A 15,509-nucleotide genomic window follows, 5' to 3' on the forward strand; every position below is an offset into this window, starting at 1 on the left:
ATAGCATGAAAGTATTTGAAGTTTGAAAGCAATAGCCTTGATAGTTAAGAAGTAAAGTGGATCGAAACACAAAATTTAACCATATATTCAAAGTTACTAAGTCAAAAAAGGGCCATAATTCCGTAAAAATGACAACCAGAGTTATGCAACTTGTCCTTTTACTGTACCCTTATGATAGTTTGCGAGTGTTCCAAGTATGAAAGCAATATCTATGATACTTTAGGGGTAAAGTTGACCAAAACACAAAACTTAACCAAATTTTCAATTTTCTAAGTATAAAGGGCCCATAATTCCGTCCAAATGCGAGTCAGAGTTACATAACTTTGCCTGCACAGTCCCCTTATGATAGTTAATAAGTGTTGCAAGCATGAAAGCAATAGCTTTGATACTGTAGGAATAAAGTGGACCTAAACACAAAACTTAACCAAATTTTCAATTTTCTAAGTATAAAAAGGGCCCATAATTCTGTCAAAATGCCAGTCAGAGTTACATTACTTTGCCTGCACAGTCCCCTTATGATAGTTAGTAAGTGTTGCAAGTATGAAAGCAATAGCTTTGATACTTACGGAATAAAATGGACCTAAACACAAAACTTAACCAAAATTTTCTATTTTCTAAGTATAAAAAGGGCACATAATTCTGTAAAAATGCACGCCAGAGTTATCTAACTTTGCCTGCCCAGTCCCCTCATGATAGTAAGTAAGTGTACCAAGTTTGAATGCAATAGCATTGATACTTTCTGAGAAAAGTGGACCTAAACGCAAAACTTAACCAAAATTTTCAATTTTCTAAGTATAAAAAGGGCACATAATTCTGTCAAATTGCACGCCAGAGTTATCTTACTTTGCCTGCCCAGTCCCCTCATGATAGTAAGTAAGTGTACCAAGTTTGAATGCAATAGCATTGATACTTTCTTAGAAAAGTGGACCTAAACGCAAAACTTAACCGGACGCCAACGCCAACGCCGACGCAGACGCCAACGCAGACGCCAAGGTGATGACAATAGCTCATAATTTTTTTTCAAAAAATAGATGAGCTAATAAAACAACAAATTGTGTATTTGGTGATAAGTGGCATAACCACGTCTACAAAGAATGTGATTTGTTAGAAAAACGTAATTCAGAAAACTTTTATAGCATGTCAGCTTTTCAGTAGCATCAATACACGTGACGTCATTAAGTTTCTACGATTGTTGTTTTCAATGAAAGTGACGTCATTTGCAAAATATTTATGAATGAAAATGACGTCATATGTTTGTACAATTCAATGACGTCACTAAATAGTGAACTTAGTACTAAGAAGGGCGGGATATTGAAAAATATAGTTCACGTCCTAAAGCTTGAACCAAATCAATCAGAATCGTGTTAGAATCGAAATAATATTTTTATATGATGGTTTGTTGTCGAATAACCCACAGTAAGTTGTATTGATGCGTGTTATCAAATCACTCGTGCTTCGCACTCGTGATTTAATTCCTACGCATCTATACTCCTTACTGTGGGTTTTTCGACAACAAACCATGATAGAAAAATATAATTTCTTAAATATTCATGTTTATGTTGAACAACACTTGGAAACTTCCAAAAAATCTTAGCATAACTTCATAATCAAAGGCACAAAATTTAAAATTATAGTTTAAAAAAAAAGATCATTAAATCCTGTAAATAACATTCAATAACATATCCTAGAATGTTCACCTAATGGGCAGCGAGTTCCACTCCACTGCTGGTACCTGGCTTGCTGGAGTGCGTACAGAGCAGGCACCTGCAACCTGAATATGCCTCTCAAAGTCCCACCAACAGCCTGAAAATCAGCAGATTTCCCTCTATAAATGTATAGCCCATTTGTCACATCCAAATATTTTATTATCCACAGTTATTAAAATATGGTAAATCAGGCACCATCTTTATTATTTCTCTGTTAAACAGATCTGTCATGATCTATTTGTAATAAATAGTATAACAAATATATTTTCATACCTGTTATGTAACAGTGTTTGATATCTAAGAATACCAAATAAACATAAAGACAAGCATACATAGCTATTTAACAGAACATGTAAAAACAAGAGTTCCGCGTTCGGCGACATATGATACCAAACAGGGCTTAGAACTAGTGACCCCAATTTCAACAGGGGTCATCTACTGCTCAAGGCCAAAGCACATGTGAAGAATCAAGCCAATCTGTCAGTTTGTTGACAAGTTATTGATCGGAAACGACTTTAAAACTTATTGTGACCTTAACCTTTGACTTAGTGACCCAAATTTCAATGGGGATCATCTACTGTCCAAGGCCAATGCACATGTGAAGTATCAAGCCCATCAGTCATTTTGTTGACGAGTTATTGATCGTAAACCGACTGGTTTACCAACATCCAGCAAAACAATATAACCCATCTTCTTCGAAGGGGGCATAACAATCAATTGTGATAGTCACAAACATATATATTGCAACTACAGGGGGCATAACAATCAATTGTGATAGTCACATACATGTTTATTGCACCTAGAGGGGCACAACAATCAATTGTGATAGTCACAAACATGTATATTGCAATTACAGGGGGCATTACAATCAATTGTGATAGTCACATACATATATATTGCAACTACAGGGGGCATTACAACCAATTGTGATAGTTACAAACATGCATATTGCAACTACAGGGAGCATAACAATCAATTGTGATAGTCACATACATGTATATTGCAACTACAGGGAGCATAACAACCAATTGTGATAGTTACAAATATGTATATTGCAACTACATGGAGCATAACAATCAATTGTGATAGTCACATACATGTTTATTGCAACTACAGGGGGCATAACAATCAACTGTGATAGTCACATACATGTATATTGCAACTACAGGAAGATAACCTTACAGGCAGGTTTTCTTGAGGCACTAAACACAAACTCAAGGCAAAAAAAACTTTTGACAAGTTTGGTGTTCAAATCACAGACCCAGAAAAGAAGCATACATCCAAAAATGATGTACAGATATTGGCACTTACGCAGAGAAAATACAGAGTCATGTTTTCCAATCTCATGTGCATGTCCTGTTGATGCCACTTTAATATTTTCTATTTAGTATTGTTTTGAACACTTTGTATTATTGTATTATTATTAACCAACTGCATCAATGCTAAGTCTTCACCTGAGGACAGACTGAGCCCCTTGAAGTCGAGTTGGTATTGTCGGTCAGTAAGGGCAGCCCCTGAGTCTGATGTGACTCCTAACTGCACAGCCTCTTGGTACAGCTCCTTGTCTATGGTGTAGCGAGGCAGAGGGTTGTCAGCATTTGGGGTAACGGTCAGACTATGAATCTGAAAAAAGAGGGCCAAGATGGCCCTAGTTAGCTCACCTGAGAGGAGTCGGTTCAATCAATCTTTACCAAATGTCAAACTTCACCTAGATATTGTCCAGACAAACATCCTGGTCAAGTTTCATCATTATTCATGGTTTTACGGGACGTGATATTCTGCGTCAAATACGCATAAAAAGTCAGTCAACACCCGTCATATTTGTTAATTTGCGTTCCATGGGACGCACAATCATTTTGAAGTATTGGTTCACGTTATATCAACAAGAAACTCTGAAAGTCAACTGCAGTACGTAATTTTCTAGAAGGATGTACGAGTTGTTTCGCTTGTTGATTTATCGACCAATAGTGTTATCGTGCACCTGCTGTTGGTAGTTGCAAAGTCCCGAATTGAGATTACATTGCGTAAATGTGAGCTATTTATGTCGCTATGAAAGAAAAGCTTAGTAAGGTTACAAAAGCTTATTATCTGGCAAGCAATATCAAACTATAAAAATAAATACAATCTTTAATTGTATAGGTGTGTGATAAATCTCGACTATTGTTAAGAAAAATAATGGATTACTATACTTTTAACTAATTGACTTTGACACAGCCAGCATATTTATTTGGACACCCATTTTTAGTGACAGGACCCCTGAAAATTATTAACTAGAGTCCTAGAGACCCCTAAAATTTGACATGAATGTAAAACCCTGATTATTTCATCTGCGAGTCATGATTAATGTACCTATGAAGTTTCATGATCCTAGGCGTAAGCATTCTTGAGTTATCATCCGGAAACCATTTTTCTAAGTTGAGTCACCGTGACCTTGACAGCCATTGTGTGAAAACGTTTTTTGGCACTGTGACCTTGACCTTTGACCTAGTGACCTGATAATCAATAGGGGTCATCTGCGAGTCATGATCAATATACCTATGAAGTTTCATGAACCTAGGCATAAGCGTTCTTGAGTCATCATCCGGAAACCATTTTACTATTTCAGGTCACCGTGACCTTGACCTTTGACCTACTGACCTGAAAATCAAAAGGGGTCATCTGCGAGTCATGATCATTGTACCTATGAAGTTTCATGATCCTAGGCATAAGTGTTCTTGAGTTATCATCCAGAAACCATTTTACTATTTCAGGTCACCGTGACCTTGACCTTTGACCTAGTGACCTGAAAATCAATAGGGGTCATCTGCGAGTCATTATCAATGTACCTATGAAGTTTCATGATCCTAGGCCTAAGCATTCTTGAATTATCATCCGGAAACCATTTTACTATTTCGGGTCATCGTGACCTTGACCTTTGACCTAGTGACCTGAAAATCAATAGGGGTCATCTGTGAGTTATGATCAATGTACATATGAAGTTTCATGATCCTAGGCCTTAGTGTTCTTGAGTCATCATCCGGAAACCATTTTACTATTTCGGGTCATCGTGACCTTGACCTTTGACCTAGTTACCTGAAAATCGATAGGGGTTATCTGCGAGTCATGATCAATGTATCTATGAAGTTTCATGATCCTAGGCATAAGCGTTCTTGAGTTATCATCCGGAAACCATTTTACTGCTTTGGGTCACCGTGACCTTGACCTTTAACCTAGTGACCTGAAAATCAATAGGGGTCATCTGTGAGTCATGATCAATGTACCTATAAAGTTTCATGATCCTTGGCATAAGCGCTCTTGAGTTATCATCCAGAAACCATCTGGTGGACGGATGGACCGACATGAGCAAAACAATATACCCCTCTTCTTCGAAGGGGGGGGGGGTGGCATAATGAGAAAACTGCCCCCCTCCCAGCAGCCATGTTATTCAACTGACCGGAACCATTTTTGAACTCAACTCTCGTATCAAGGAAACAAATGTTCTGAGCAATTTTCATGAAAATTGGGCCCAAAATGTGACTTCTACTGTGTTCACATGTTTTCACTATATACATATAGAGAAAAATGCCCCGCCCACTGGCAGCCATGTTTTTTCACCGATCCCCACCATTTTCAAACTCGTCTGAGATATCAATAAAACCAATGTTTTGACCAACTTTCATGATGATTGGGCAAAAATTGTCACTTCTAGAGTGTTTACAAGGTTTCTCTATAGCCAAATAGGGAAAACTGCCACTTTATACATATAGAGAAAAATGCCCCGCCCACTGGCGGCCATGTTTTTTCACCGATCTCGACCATTTTCGAACTCGTCCGAGACATCAATTGAACCAATGTTTTGACCAACTTTCATGATGATTGGGCAAAAATTGTCACTTCTAGAGTGTTTACAAGGTTTCTCAATAGCCAAATAGGGAAAACTGCCACTTTATACATGTACATATGGAGAAAAATGCCCCGCCCACTGGCGGCCATGTTTTTTCACTGATCTCGACCATTTTCAAACTCGTCCGAGACATCAATTGAACCAATGTTTTGACCAATTTTCATGATGATTAGACAAAAATTGTGAATTCTAGAGTGTTTACAAGGTTTCTCTATAGCCAAATAAGGAAAACTGCCCCGCCCACTGGCGGCCATGTTTTTCAACGGATCGGAACCACTTTTGAACTCAACCAAGATATCATTAAGACAAACATTTTGACAAAGTTACATGAAGATTGGGCATGAAATGTGACTTCTACAGTGTTTACAAGGTTTTTCTTTTTTTGACCTAGTGACCTAGTTTTTGACCTGGCACAACCCAGTTTCAAACTCAGCCGAGATTTCAATGGGACAAAGCTTTTGACCAAGTTTCATGAAGATGGGACAAGAAATGTGGCCTCTAGAGTGTTTACGAGCAAATGTTAACGGACGGACGGACATACAACGGAAAAAGACCGGTCACAAAAGCTCACCTGAGCAATCAGGTGAGCTAAAAATAACAGGGAAAATGTTAAATCACACTTTAATAATGGGCTGCAAGAACCAGCCATGTGTAAAGGTACACAAGGTATGTCTTAGAGCCTGAATGTTGCCTCTTAATTGTACATGTCTTAGTGCCTCAATGTTGCCTCTTAATTGTTCATGTCTTAGTTGCTGAATGTTTACACTAAATTGTGTATGTCTTAATGACTTAATGTTTCCTCTTGACTCTTTACCACTTAGATACGTATTTTGATGCATTTGTAGTCCCATATAAAGTTAAATTTCATTAAACCCCTTTCTTACTAAATTTAAGTTTTAAAGGCTTTATTTCCAACACTTTGATACTGGTGAGCAGCAAACAGCATAAAACCTGAACAGACTGCAAGTGTCTCGCAGGCTGTTCTGGTTTTATGCTGGTTGCAAAAGCCATTTTCACTTTGCTTCTTATGTTGGAAAGGGTTAATGGTGCATGTCTTAGTGTCTTAATGTTGCCTCTAAATTGTTCATGACTTAGTGGGTGAATGTTGGCTTTATATTGTGCATGTTTTAGTAGCTAAAAGTTGCCTCTAAACTGTGCATGTCTCAGTGTCTAAATGCTGCATGTCCTTGTGGCTTTATGTTGCCTCTAAATTGTGAATGTCTTAGTGGCTGAATGTTGCCTTTAAATTGTGAATGTCTAAGTGGGGGAATGTTGCCCCTAAATTATGAATTTCTTGACTTAATGTTGCCTCTAAATTATGAATGTCTTAGTTGCTTTACATAAACTCTAAATTTTGCATGTCTCAGTGGCTAAATGTTTCCACTAAATTGTGAATGTCTTAGTGGCTTATTGTAATCTCTAAATTATTGTTTTAGTTGATGAAAATCGCCTTGATATTGAAAAAAAGATTAGATGTTTTTTACAAACAATACAAGTCATACATAAGTATAAATAAAAATTAATGTTTGCATAGTGTTAACACAATGTGGGAAATCAACTTGACACTAAACTAAAAACCAGATGCGTTTTTTAAAACAGATTTTGGTCTTGTCCCAAATCAATTCACTGCAAAATGTGTATATTTCAAACAAAAATGACAGTGTCCATACCTGGAATAGTAGCATGTCATGGTCAGCAGTTGTCCAGAGAGTGCCCTGTTGTCCTGTCAGTCCAACTTTGCTCCTATCTGGTCCTGGCAAAAATAAACGAATGCATTCCATGTCGGCGTATATCAACGGAAGGTTGCTTGATGTAAACCATGGCATGGCTGTACTCTCGTCAGAGACAGTAGGTATGGATTTCAAGTGTTTCGGCTTGGATTTCTCAGACTCTAAGGTGTAAATATTCTGCAGAAGACTAGATACAGGATCCAGGTTGAAAATAAAATCACAGGGAACCATCGTCAAACAAAGTTCACTGACATATTTGTGATAAAAAAACTTCCCAAAAGTGTCACCCAAGGAATTAGGTTCGCATGGGGGTGTTTCAATGTTCAACTTTTGCAGACGTTTTTTCAGATTCCTCCTGAGAGCTCTAGTGAATGTGAGGCTCAGAAACCCGTGACCTATCTCTCGACTAGCAGGGTTGCTAGAATTTATCGCTGATCCTGAAAGATTGGACCTGGAATGCAGACGGTCAGTCACCCAGGCATGGGATGTCAATATGTGAGTATCATGGGACAGGTTTCCGCGGCAACACATCAGTATTCCTTGGTGTCTCCCACTTTGCCAGGCATCATATGGGCTGAAATAAAAATAAATGAAACAATTAAGATAAATACAGAAACTCATCTACACATTGGCAAAAGTTAAGATCAGCACATTAACAAAATAATAAAACACATACCTTCTTTGGTTTTATGTTTTGCCCTGTCATTTTTACACGCTGCATAATTTTACAATCACATATAAATGGCAAGGTAAATTATGTGAATAATACATGTTTGTTAAAGATATCTTGATCAAGCATAATCAATTAGAAAAATTGTGAACCAATTTTTGTGGTGGACAAAAATAAAAATCAACTCTAATTTAATCAGAAATAGTGCAACAAGAGTACCAACATGTCACAAAACACGTCAGTTAAAAGGTCTGGGTTTTCATATTCATGGAACTTGTTCCAGATAATTTTCCCACAAACATAATCATCAAGTTTGATATTGATACAATAAAAACTATTTCATTAAGAAGGTGGACAAAGTCCATAATTCAGGAGTGCTTCAGATCTGACTGTATATAAAACTTTGTCAAGATATGTACTATGCCCAAAAACATGTTACCAAGTTTGATGATGATACAATTAAAAGTATTTGAGTAAGAGAGAGCAGACACGGTTAATTTGGTCAATTTGATATATTATTAATTAACTTTATAATATACGACGAGAATGTGTTCAATTCGTTCGCCCCATACTAGTTGAGCCTCGCCAATAAAGCTCGAAACTCGCCTTATACGAGAAAAAGGCGGCCAATATGGAAAAAAACGGCCAATACTGAAAAAGGTCAGCTAATACCAGATTCAGCCAATCAGAAGCCAGGAAAAACTCGGCCTTATATGAGAATACAAAATTTCGACAATTTTGGACGCCATTTTGAAATTGTATGCATAGTTTTGGTGCAAACGTTTAAATCTTTAAAAATATAATATTGCAGTTTACTTAAAGCACTCAGCTCCTAATATATTCAGGTCCCTATTTCGACAATAACAATAGTGCAGTGTAACCAAACAGTAAGGTACAATATTTGAGTATATGTACATAAATAACAACTTTGAATATTTTCAAGCTACAATGAGCGCCGAAAGCAATACTTATTCGAAATCATGGAGAATTTACACATTACAAATGCAATTCCTAATTGCAATAAGTAAGTTTGCAATCCTCATTGTCTTTCTGAGTTGTATTTAAAACAACGGAAGTGGATCCAGTGTGGCTGGAAAATTATTCAGGTAGATTTTGCATAATTTTACAACCTGTCAAATTGTGTTCCTGCATCATGTAATGTCTTGAAAACATCTTTCCTCATATAATAAGTTTAAATGCTATGGTTCTTATGCTTTATCAGTAATATTGCCTTCATATTATAATATTAATGAAATAATAATTATTTTTCTTTATTTTATACTTTCCGGTGGTTTATAGAGAAATATCAGTGAATTAAAACTGATTATTTCACAGTTTCGAACAATGAACATTATAAGTGAAAATTATTGATAATTTTCACTGTTTACTGTAAAATGACGTCATTTTTTGACGAAATGACGTCATTATCCCAGCGAAATTCTTTAGTTAAACTCTTTAACAATATATATTAACTGTGAAAAAAAGGCATAAAATAAAAAGAAAATTTGTTGGATTCGGTGTAATATCGATTTTAATTCACTCGTGATCATAGAAAATATATTTTTTCACTCGTGGCTGTGCCACTCGTGAAAATATTATTTTCTATGATCACTCGTGAATTAAAATCGATAATCCACCGAATCCAACAAATATCAACTATGAAATTGGAGTGAAATTGTTCCTCTTGAAACAATATTCAATTTTCATTTTATATTAACAAGATATCTCTTAAAAGGTATTTTGGTGTACATAACATTTTCAAAGCATTTTGCATGGGAATATAAACAGGGAAAAAGTTGTATAGAACATAAATGTTGCTATTTTTCAAAACTTCATACTTCATTTACTAACAAAAACCTGTAATTTGAAAGTGAAATTCAAGCTTTTCTTGCTGAATAATATTACAAAGTTAATTAATAACTTATTAGTTATTCTACAGCCTCAGGCCAATACGGCTGTCTTCAGCTCAATAACAAGGCCGATATGAATTCAACTAATTAATAACATTATAATTTAGAAGAGCGTCAGAGGTCTGGCTGGTTATTGAACTTGGCCAAGATACTATTCTCACAAATATCATCTCAAAGTTTCATGGATGCGATTTTAACTTTTGGAAACAGAGTGAATATGCTCTAGGACAAAGTCACCATTGTTTTTTTCATACTTTTAATAATAAAAAAAAAGCATTAAGTAACAAATAACATAGTTTACAGGTCAAATAAATATCAAGTCAACCATGGGGAATTAAAAAAGCCGGAGTGGATTTGGTAAGATAAATGATCAAAAAGCTACCTGGTTTTCATGAAATGAGTGACGCTGGTAGATCCCACATTGAGTTTGACCTTGGAGTAGACGTTTTGTACATCCAGCGAGAATGTGATGTCCTCTACCAGCGCAACCACCTTAGAAGCTTGACAGGGAATACATAAAGATAGAATAATATCATGATAAGTTATTTATGAAACCAAATATCTCATTCATTAAGTTCATATTTTACAAGTCAGAAATATTCCCCTTGATATATTGTACACATTAAGGTGACATTTTATCATTTTAAGTAGCTTTAAAATGACTGCTTTCAACTAATTGCTCAATTTATGGCTGAGGGCCCTTCCTAATTTTAATACAAGAGCACCGCATAACCGGTGCCAACGCTCAGCTGCGGATGCAGTTTTGAATAAATGAAAGCTTGTCAGATTTATTTTTTTTGAGGTCACAGTGACCTTGACCTTTGACCTAGTGACCCAAAAATGGGTGTGGCGTGAAGAACTCATCAAGGAGAATCTATATATGAAGTTTCAAAGTTGTAGGTGCTAGCACTTTGATTTGAGAGCCAATGTAAAGGTTTTATTATGGCAGACGCCGGACGGTGGACACTGGACGACGAGCTGGCTATGACAATACCTCAGGTTTTCTCCGAAAACAGCTAACAATATTATAAAATTATACATTCAAATTAAAATACCTTGTTTGCCTGCCAGGTACATCTTAAGCTGGCATTTTGGCAGTGTCCATTGTAACCATAGTGACAATTTGACGCCATCAGTGGGATACTCCTGAAGGTCAGTGTCACGGCTGAATGTCGTATCCATGGATGCAATGTCACCTGAGGTCATAGTGCACGGAAGGTCATTCTCTTCAGCAATTGAGGCAACACCGAGCATTTGTGCAATCCCACCACCATTTTGTCGGGGTTCTTCCAAGTTTTGAGTCTTTTCTGAACTTTCTTCTGCTTTCAATGATTTTGTAACTTCCCCAAGAAACTTGATTCCCGATAGAATTGTCTTCTGTGAAGCTGAGGCTGTCTTAATCAGCAATCTGACCTTTAGTGTGAACATTGTACAATTAAATACTAGTCAGTTATTTGAATATTTTTACAATACACAATACCCTGTAATAAATTATTATTGACAAATAGACAAGACTCCCCAATATGTAGAAAATTGTAAAATAATCATGTTATAAATTTCTAAGATGAAAAAGAGGAATAATTTAAAGGGACCTTGATTTATTGAAGAACATAACGAATATATAACAATAATTTGAGTAACGATTCACATTAGAAAATAACAGTAAGTAGATATGGTCCACCCAATAAAAAAATACACAGGGCATTAATTGTAAAAATTTAAAAGAAACAGTTATTGTTCTTATTCCCTGTCTTTTCTCTCAATGTCCTCTACCAATATCTTAAGTTTGATTTCACTTCTTTAAATACTTATGAATATATGCTCCAACATTATAATTAAATAAAGAGCAATAACTCTGTAAATACTGATGAGAGAAAGAGAGAGTTAAAGTGCTTGTACTAGGTATTTTCTCTTTAAGCCATACATCATTATAATGAAGGCCATTTGAATACATTTTGCACTTTAATGCTCACCACAAGAAACATACTACACAAACTTAGAATAAATTGGAGGTCCTCTATCACTTTGACAAAAAAATACGAAAAAGTGGTTATTATGTGTGATCTAACAGGAATTTTCATATAATGTTTGATAATCCAAGAGTTGGTTCTGTACAAAACAGTTTACCCTTTCCCACTCAAAAGCAAAGTGAAAATAGCTATGTGCAAACAGCATGAAACCAGAACTGTCTGCAAGAAACTCGCAGTCTGTTTAGATTTTATGCGGTTTGCTGCTCATCAGTATCAAAGGGTTGGAAATGAAGCCTTTAGAACTTGAATCTAGTAAAAAAGGTCTTTAATTAAATTTAACTTTCTATGGGACTACATATGCATCAAAATACGTACCTAAGTGATAAAGGGTTAAGTGTCAAATGAAAATTGCATTGAAATCAAGATGGAAAATCAGACAGAGCAAGCACTATATGTATGTCTCCAATACCAGGACTTTTATTTGGAACTATTAAATCTTAACCCTTCAATGATAATCATGTTTGTGCGTGTGTGTGCGTGTGTGGGGGGTATAAATACACATCTGAATTCCAATAGTTTACCTGTTCAACAGATGATGCCATGGTAACAGTTCTCATGTCTGTGTGCAGACACAACCCAAGGGCAGTCACATCATCTGATGTAGGGGGCATAAACTTGTAACTAACCCCTACAGTACTAGACACTGTTGCTGGTTTCAGAAAATGAAGAACTCTCAGGGGCAGGTCAATCTCAGAGCTGTTTTGATGCAAGCTATAAATAGCACAGTTCTGCAGGCTCACATTCCATGGTATTTTATCACCTGAAGTAATAACAATCGTTAAACAAGAGTGCCAAACTGTCACAAGATACGCCTGTTTGAAGGTTTTGGAAACCATGCTAAATGCTTGAAATGCACTAAGTGACCTTGTGACCTAGTTTTTGACCCGGCATGACCCATATTTGAACTCGACCTAGATATCATTAAGACACAACTTCTGAGCAAATTTGGTGAAGATCCGATAAATACTACTTCAATTAGAGAGCGGACACTATGCTAAATCCTTGAAATGCACTAAGTGACCATGTGACCTAGTTTTTGACCCAGCATGACCCATATTTAATCTCGACCTAGATATCATTTAGACACAACTTCTGACCAAATTTGGTGAAGATCGGATGAAAACTTCATCAACTTGAGCTTTGTCACAGACGTGACGAATACCCCCACATTCCACATTGACACAGAATATTTTGCATGTTGTCTACACAAAAAACAACGGACCCCACGATTAATGTTTAAAACGCACTAAGTGACCCCGTGACCTAGTTTTTGACCCGGCATGGCCCATGTTCGAACTTGACCCACACATCACCTAGATACAACTTCTGATCAAGTTTGGTGAAGCTCTGATGAAAACTACTTGAATTAGAGAGCGGACACCATGCTCAATGTTTAAAACGCAGTGACCCCGTGACCTAGTTTTTGACCCGGCATGGCTTATGTTCGAACTTGACCTACACATCATCTAGATGCAACTTCTGACCAAGTTTGGTGAAGCTCTGATGAAAACTACTTGAATTAGAGAGCAGACACCATGCTCAATGTTTAAAACGCACTAAGTGACCCTGTGACCTCATTTTTGACCCGGCATGACTCATATTCGAACTTGACCTAAACATCATCTAGATACAACATCTGACCAAGTTTGGTGAAGATCGCATGAAAACAACTTGAATAAGAGAGCGGACACTTAATACGGACCGACCAACAGACCGACAGACAAGCTCACTCCTATATACCCCCCTAAACGAAGACCAACCGACCGACAGACAAGCTCACTCCTATATACCCCCCTAAACTTCGTTTGTGGGGGTATAATTAGAGACCGGACACCATTCTAAATCCTTGAAATGCACTAAGTGACCCCGTAACCTAGTTTTCGACCCGGCATGACCAATATTGGAACTTGACCTAGATATTGTTTAGATACAACTTCTGACCAAGTTTGGTGAGGATCGGATGAAAACTATTTGAATTAGAGAACGGACACTGCTGTGGACGCCGCCCGCCAATGGTGAAACTATATTACGTCCCGTTTTGAAAAAACGGGCGTATAAAAACTGTACTGGTCATTTGTGTTAAGGTGTTCAAAAAATGGCCTTTAACACTTGAGTCATGTTTTATGTGGATTTTCATTGGTCCTCATAATCACTTCATCAAATGTTTAACAACCATATAAGTCGAAACGATTATATCAGACATAATAAAACATCCTTAAATTTCAGATCCAAAAGATCCAATGACTATACCCAATGTTTTCAAACCATGAAAATTCACATCATCGATATGAACTGAATCCACTCTGTATGACATACCCACTAGTGATCCTTCCACGGTGGTAATAGGCAGGTCCTGTACATATGGCAAAGCCTTGAGACCTGCACTCTGCATTAGCACCCTGGGCAGGCTTACAACCACTGTATCTGGAAGTGACCTTGACCTTGCCAGCTGCTGGTAATTTGACACTATGCTCAAACTTGGATCATGAAGGTCAACATGGTGTCTGGGTAGAAACACGCAGATTTTCTTCATATCAACCTACAAAAATAGAATTTATTAAGTAAATTGAATACTTCTGTAATTAGCTATTGGTTCGCGGAACTAGTTTAACATATACAATTTTATGTTGCATTGCACAAATGTTGAACAAGATGGCAGACAATAAAAAGAAATAACGATGCTCAGCGAAAATGACAAATAACAATCAAATTAACGACAAACATCATTTAATTAGTATTGATTAATGAAAAGCAAGTGTCATTCAACAATTAAGAATACGTTTTAGATAAAAATAACACATTCTAAATATGTCACAGAACAAGTAATTGAAAATTTGAGTTTAGTTTACTGACTTTTTCCAAATTGCGAATAAAATACATCTTCAAAGATAATTGTTTGAAAATGGTTAAATATAAACATAGTTTGATTTATAATTATGTCAGTGGATCTGTGTATACAATCAAACCTGAGAACAGCGGTCAGTCAAGGGAAATGACCAAAGTGACCGTTGTCCACAGGTGACCCTTGTTTTCGGATCACAATTTTAAGATGGTTGGTCAGTTGGTAGTATTACTACCTGGTTACCCCACCCAGTCGTTTGCATACAGTGTGAAACAAAAGCTCATTCCCAATAGCTAAGCATTATAACAGAAATAACTTACATTGAATAATACAGAATAATTTCTTATAGATTGATTTAATTTAATATTGCTAAACTAAATCGATGACTTTATCAACGCTAGACGTCGCTAGTATAACTGTTTACTCATGCATCTCGCTCATTCAGTAATTAAAGCTTATCAAGTGACATTGACATCAAGTCCAAACAAGTCTTAAAGCGGATTCGCTGTCATAAGCCGATAGTACGGTGTAACTGTACCGTTCTCATTCCAAGAAAAAGACGCAGACAATAATTGATATTAATACACATTGTTATTGTTAATTTCACCTGTTTCATACAATCAAAATGCAAATTAAATAATAATGGCGAGACAATTTTACTTACCATTGATGGATGCACAAACAGCGATCGTGATCATTGTTTTGACCGTTTATCAACACCCTATTATTTGTTTACTC

At 36.6% G+C, this 15,509-nt stretch overlaps 1 protein-coding gene across 1 annotated transcript in view; it reads right to left on the reverse strand.

The window, feature by feature from the left end:
* Positions 1-15,509, reverse strand: part of LOC127879316 (intermembrane lipid transfer protein VPS13B-like) — a 104,220-nt gene that overhangs the window by 69,744 nt on the left and 18,967 nt on the right. The window contains exons 18-24 of the mRNA XM_052426085.1: positions 14,246-14,468; positions 12,451-12,689; positions 10,955-11,312; positions 10,282-10,399; positions 7,260-7,893; positions 3,161-3,329; positions 1,698-1,803 (exon numbers count right to left, since the gene is read on the reverse strand). Coding sequence (XP_052282045.1) covers positions 1,698-1,803; positions 3,161-3,329; positions 7,260-7,893; positions 10,282-10,399; positions 10,955-11,312; positions 12,451-12,689; positions 14,246-14,468 — 1,847 coding nt within the window. The remainder of the gene's footprint in view (positions 1-1,697; positions 1,804-3,160; positions 3,330-7,259; positions 7,894-10,281; positions 10,400-10,954; positions 11,313-12,450; positions 12,690-14,245; positions 14,469-15,509) is intronic.

Source organism: Dreissena polymorpha, chromosome 4 (assembly GCF_020536995.1).
Source record: "Dreissena polymorpha isolate Duluth1 chromosome 4, UMN_Dpol_1.0, whole genome shotgun sequence".
NCBI classification, from domain to species: Eukaryota; Metazoa; Mollusca; class Bivalvia; order Myida; family Dreissenidae; genus Dreissena; species Dreissena polymorpha.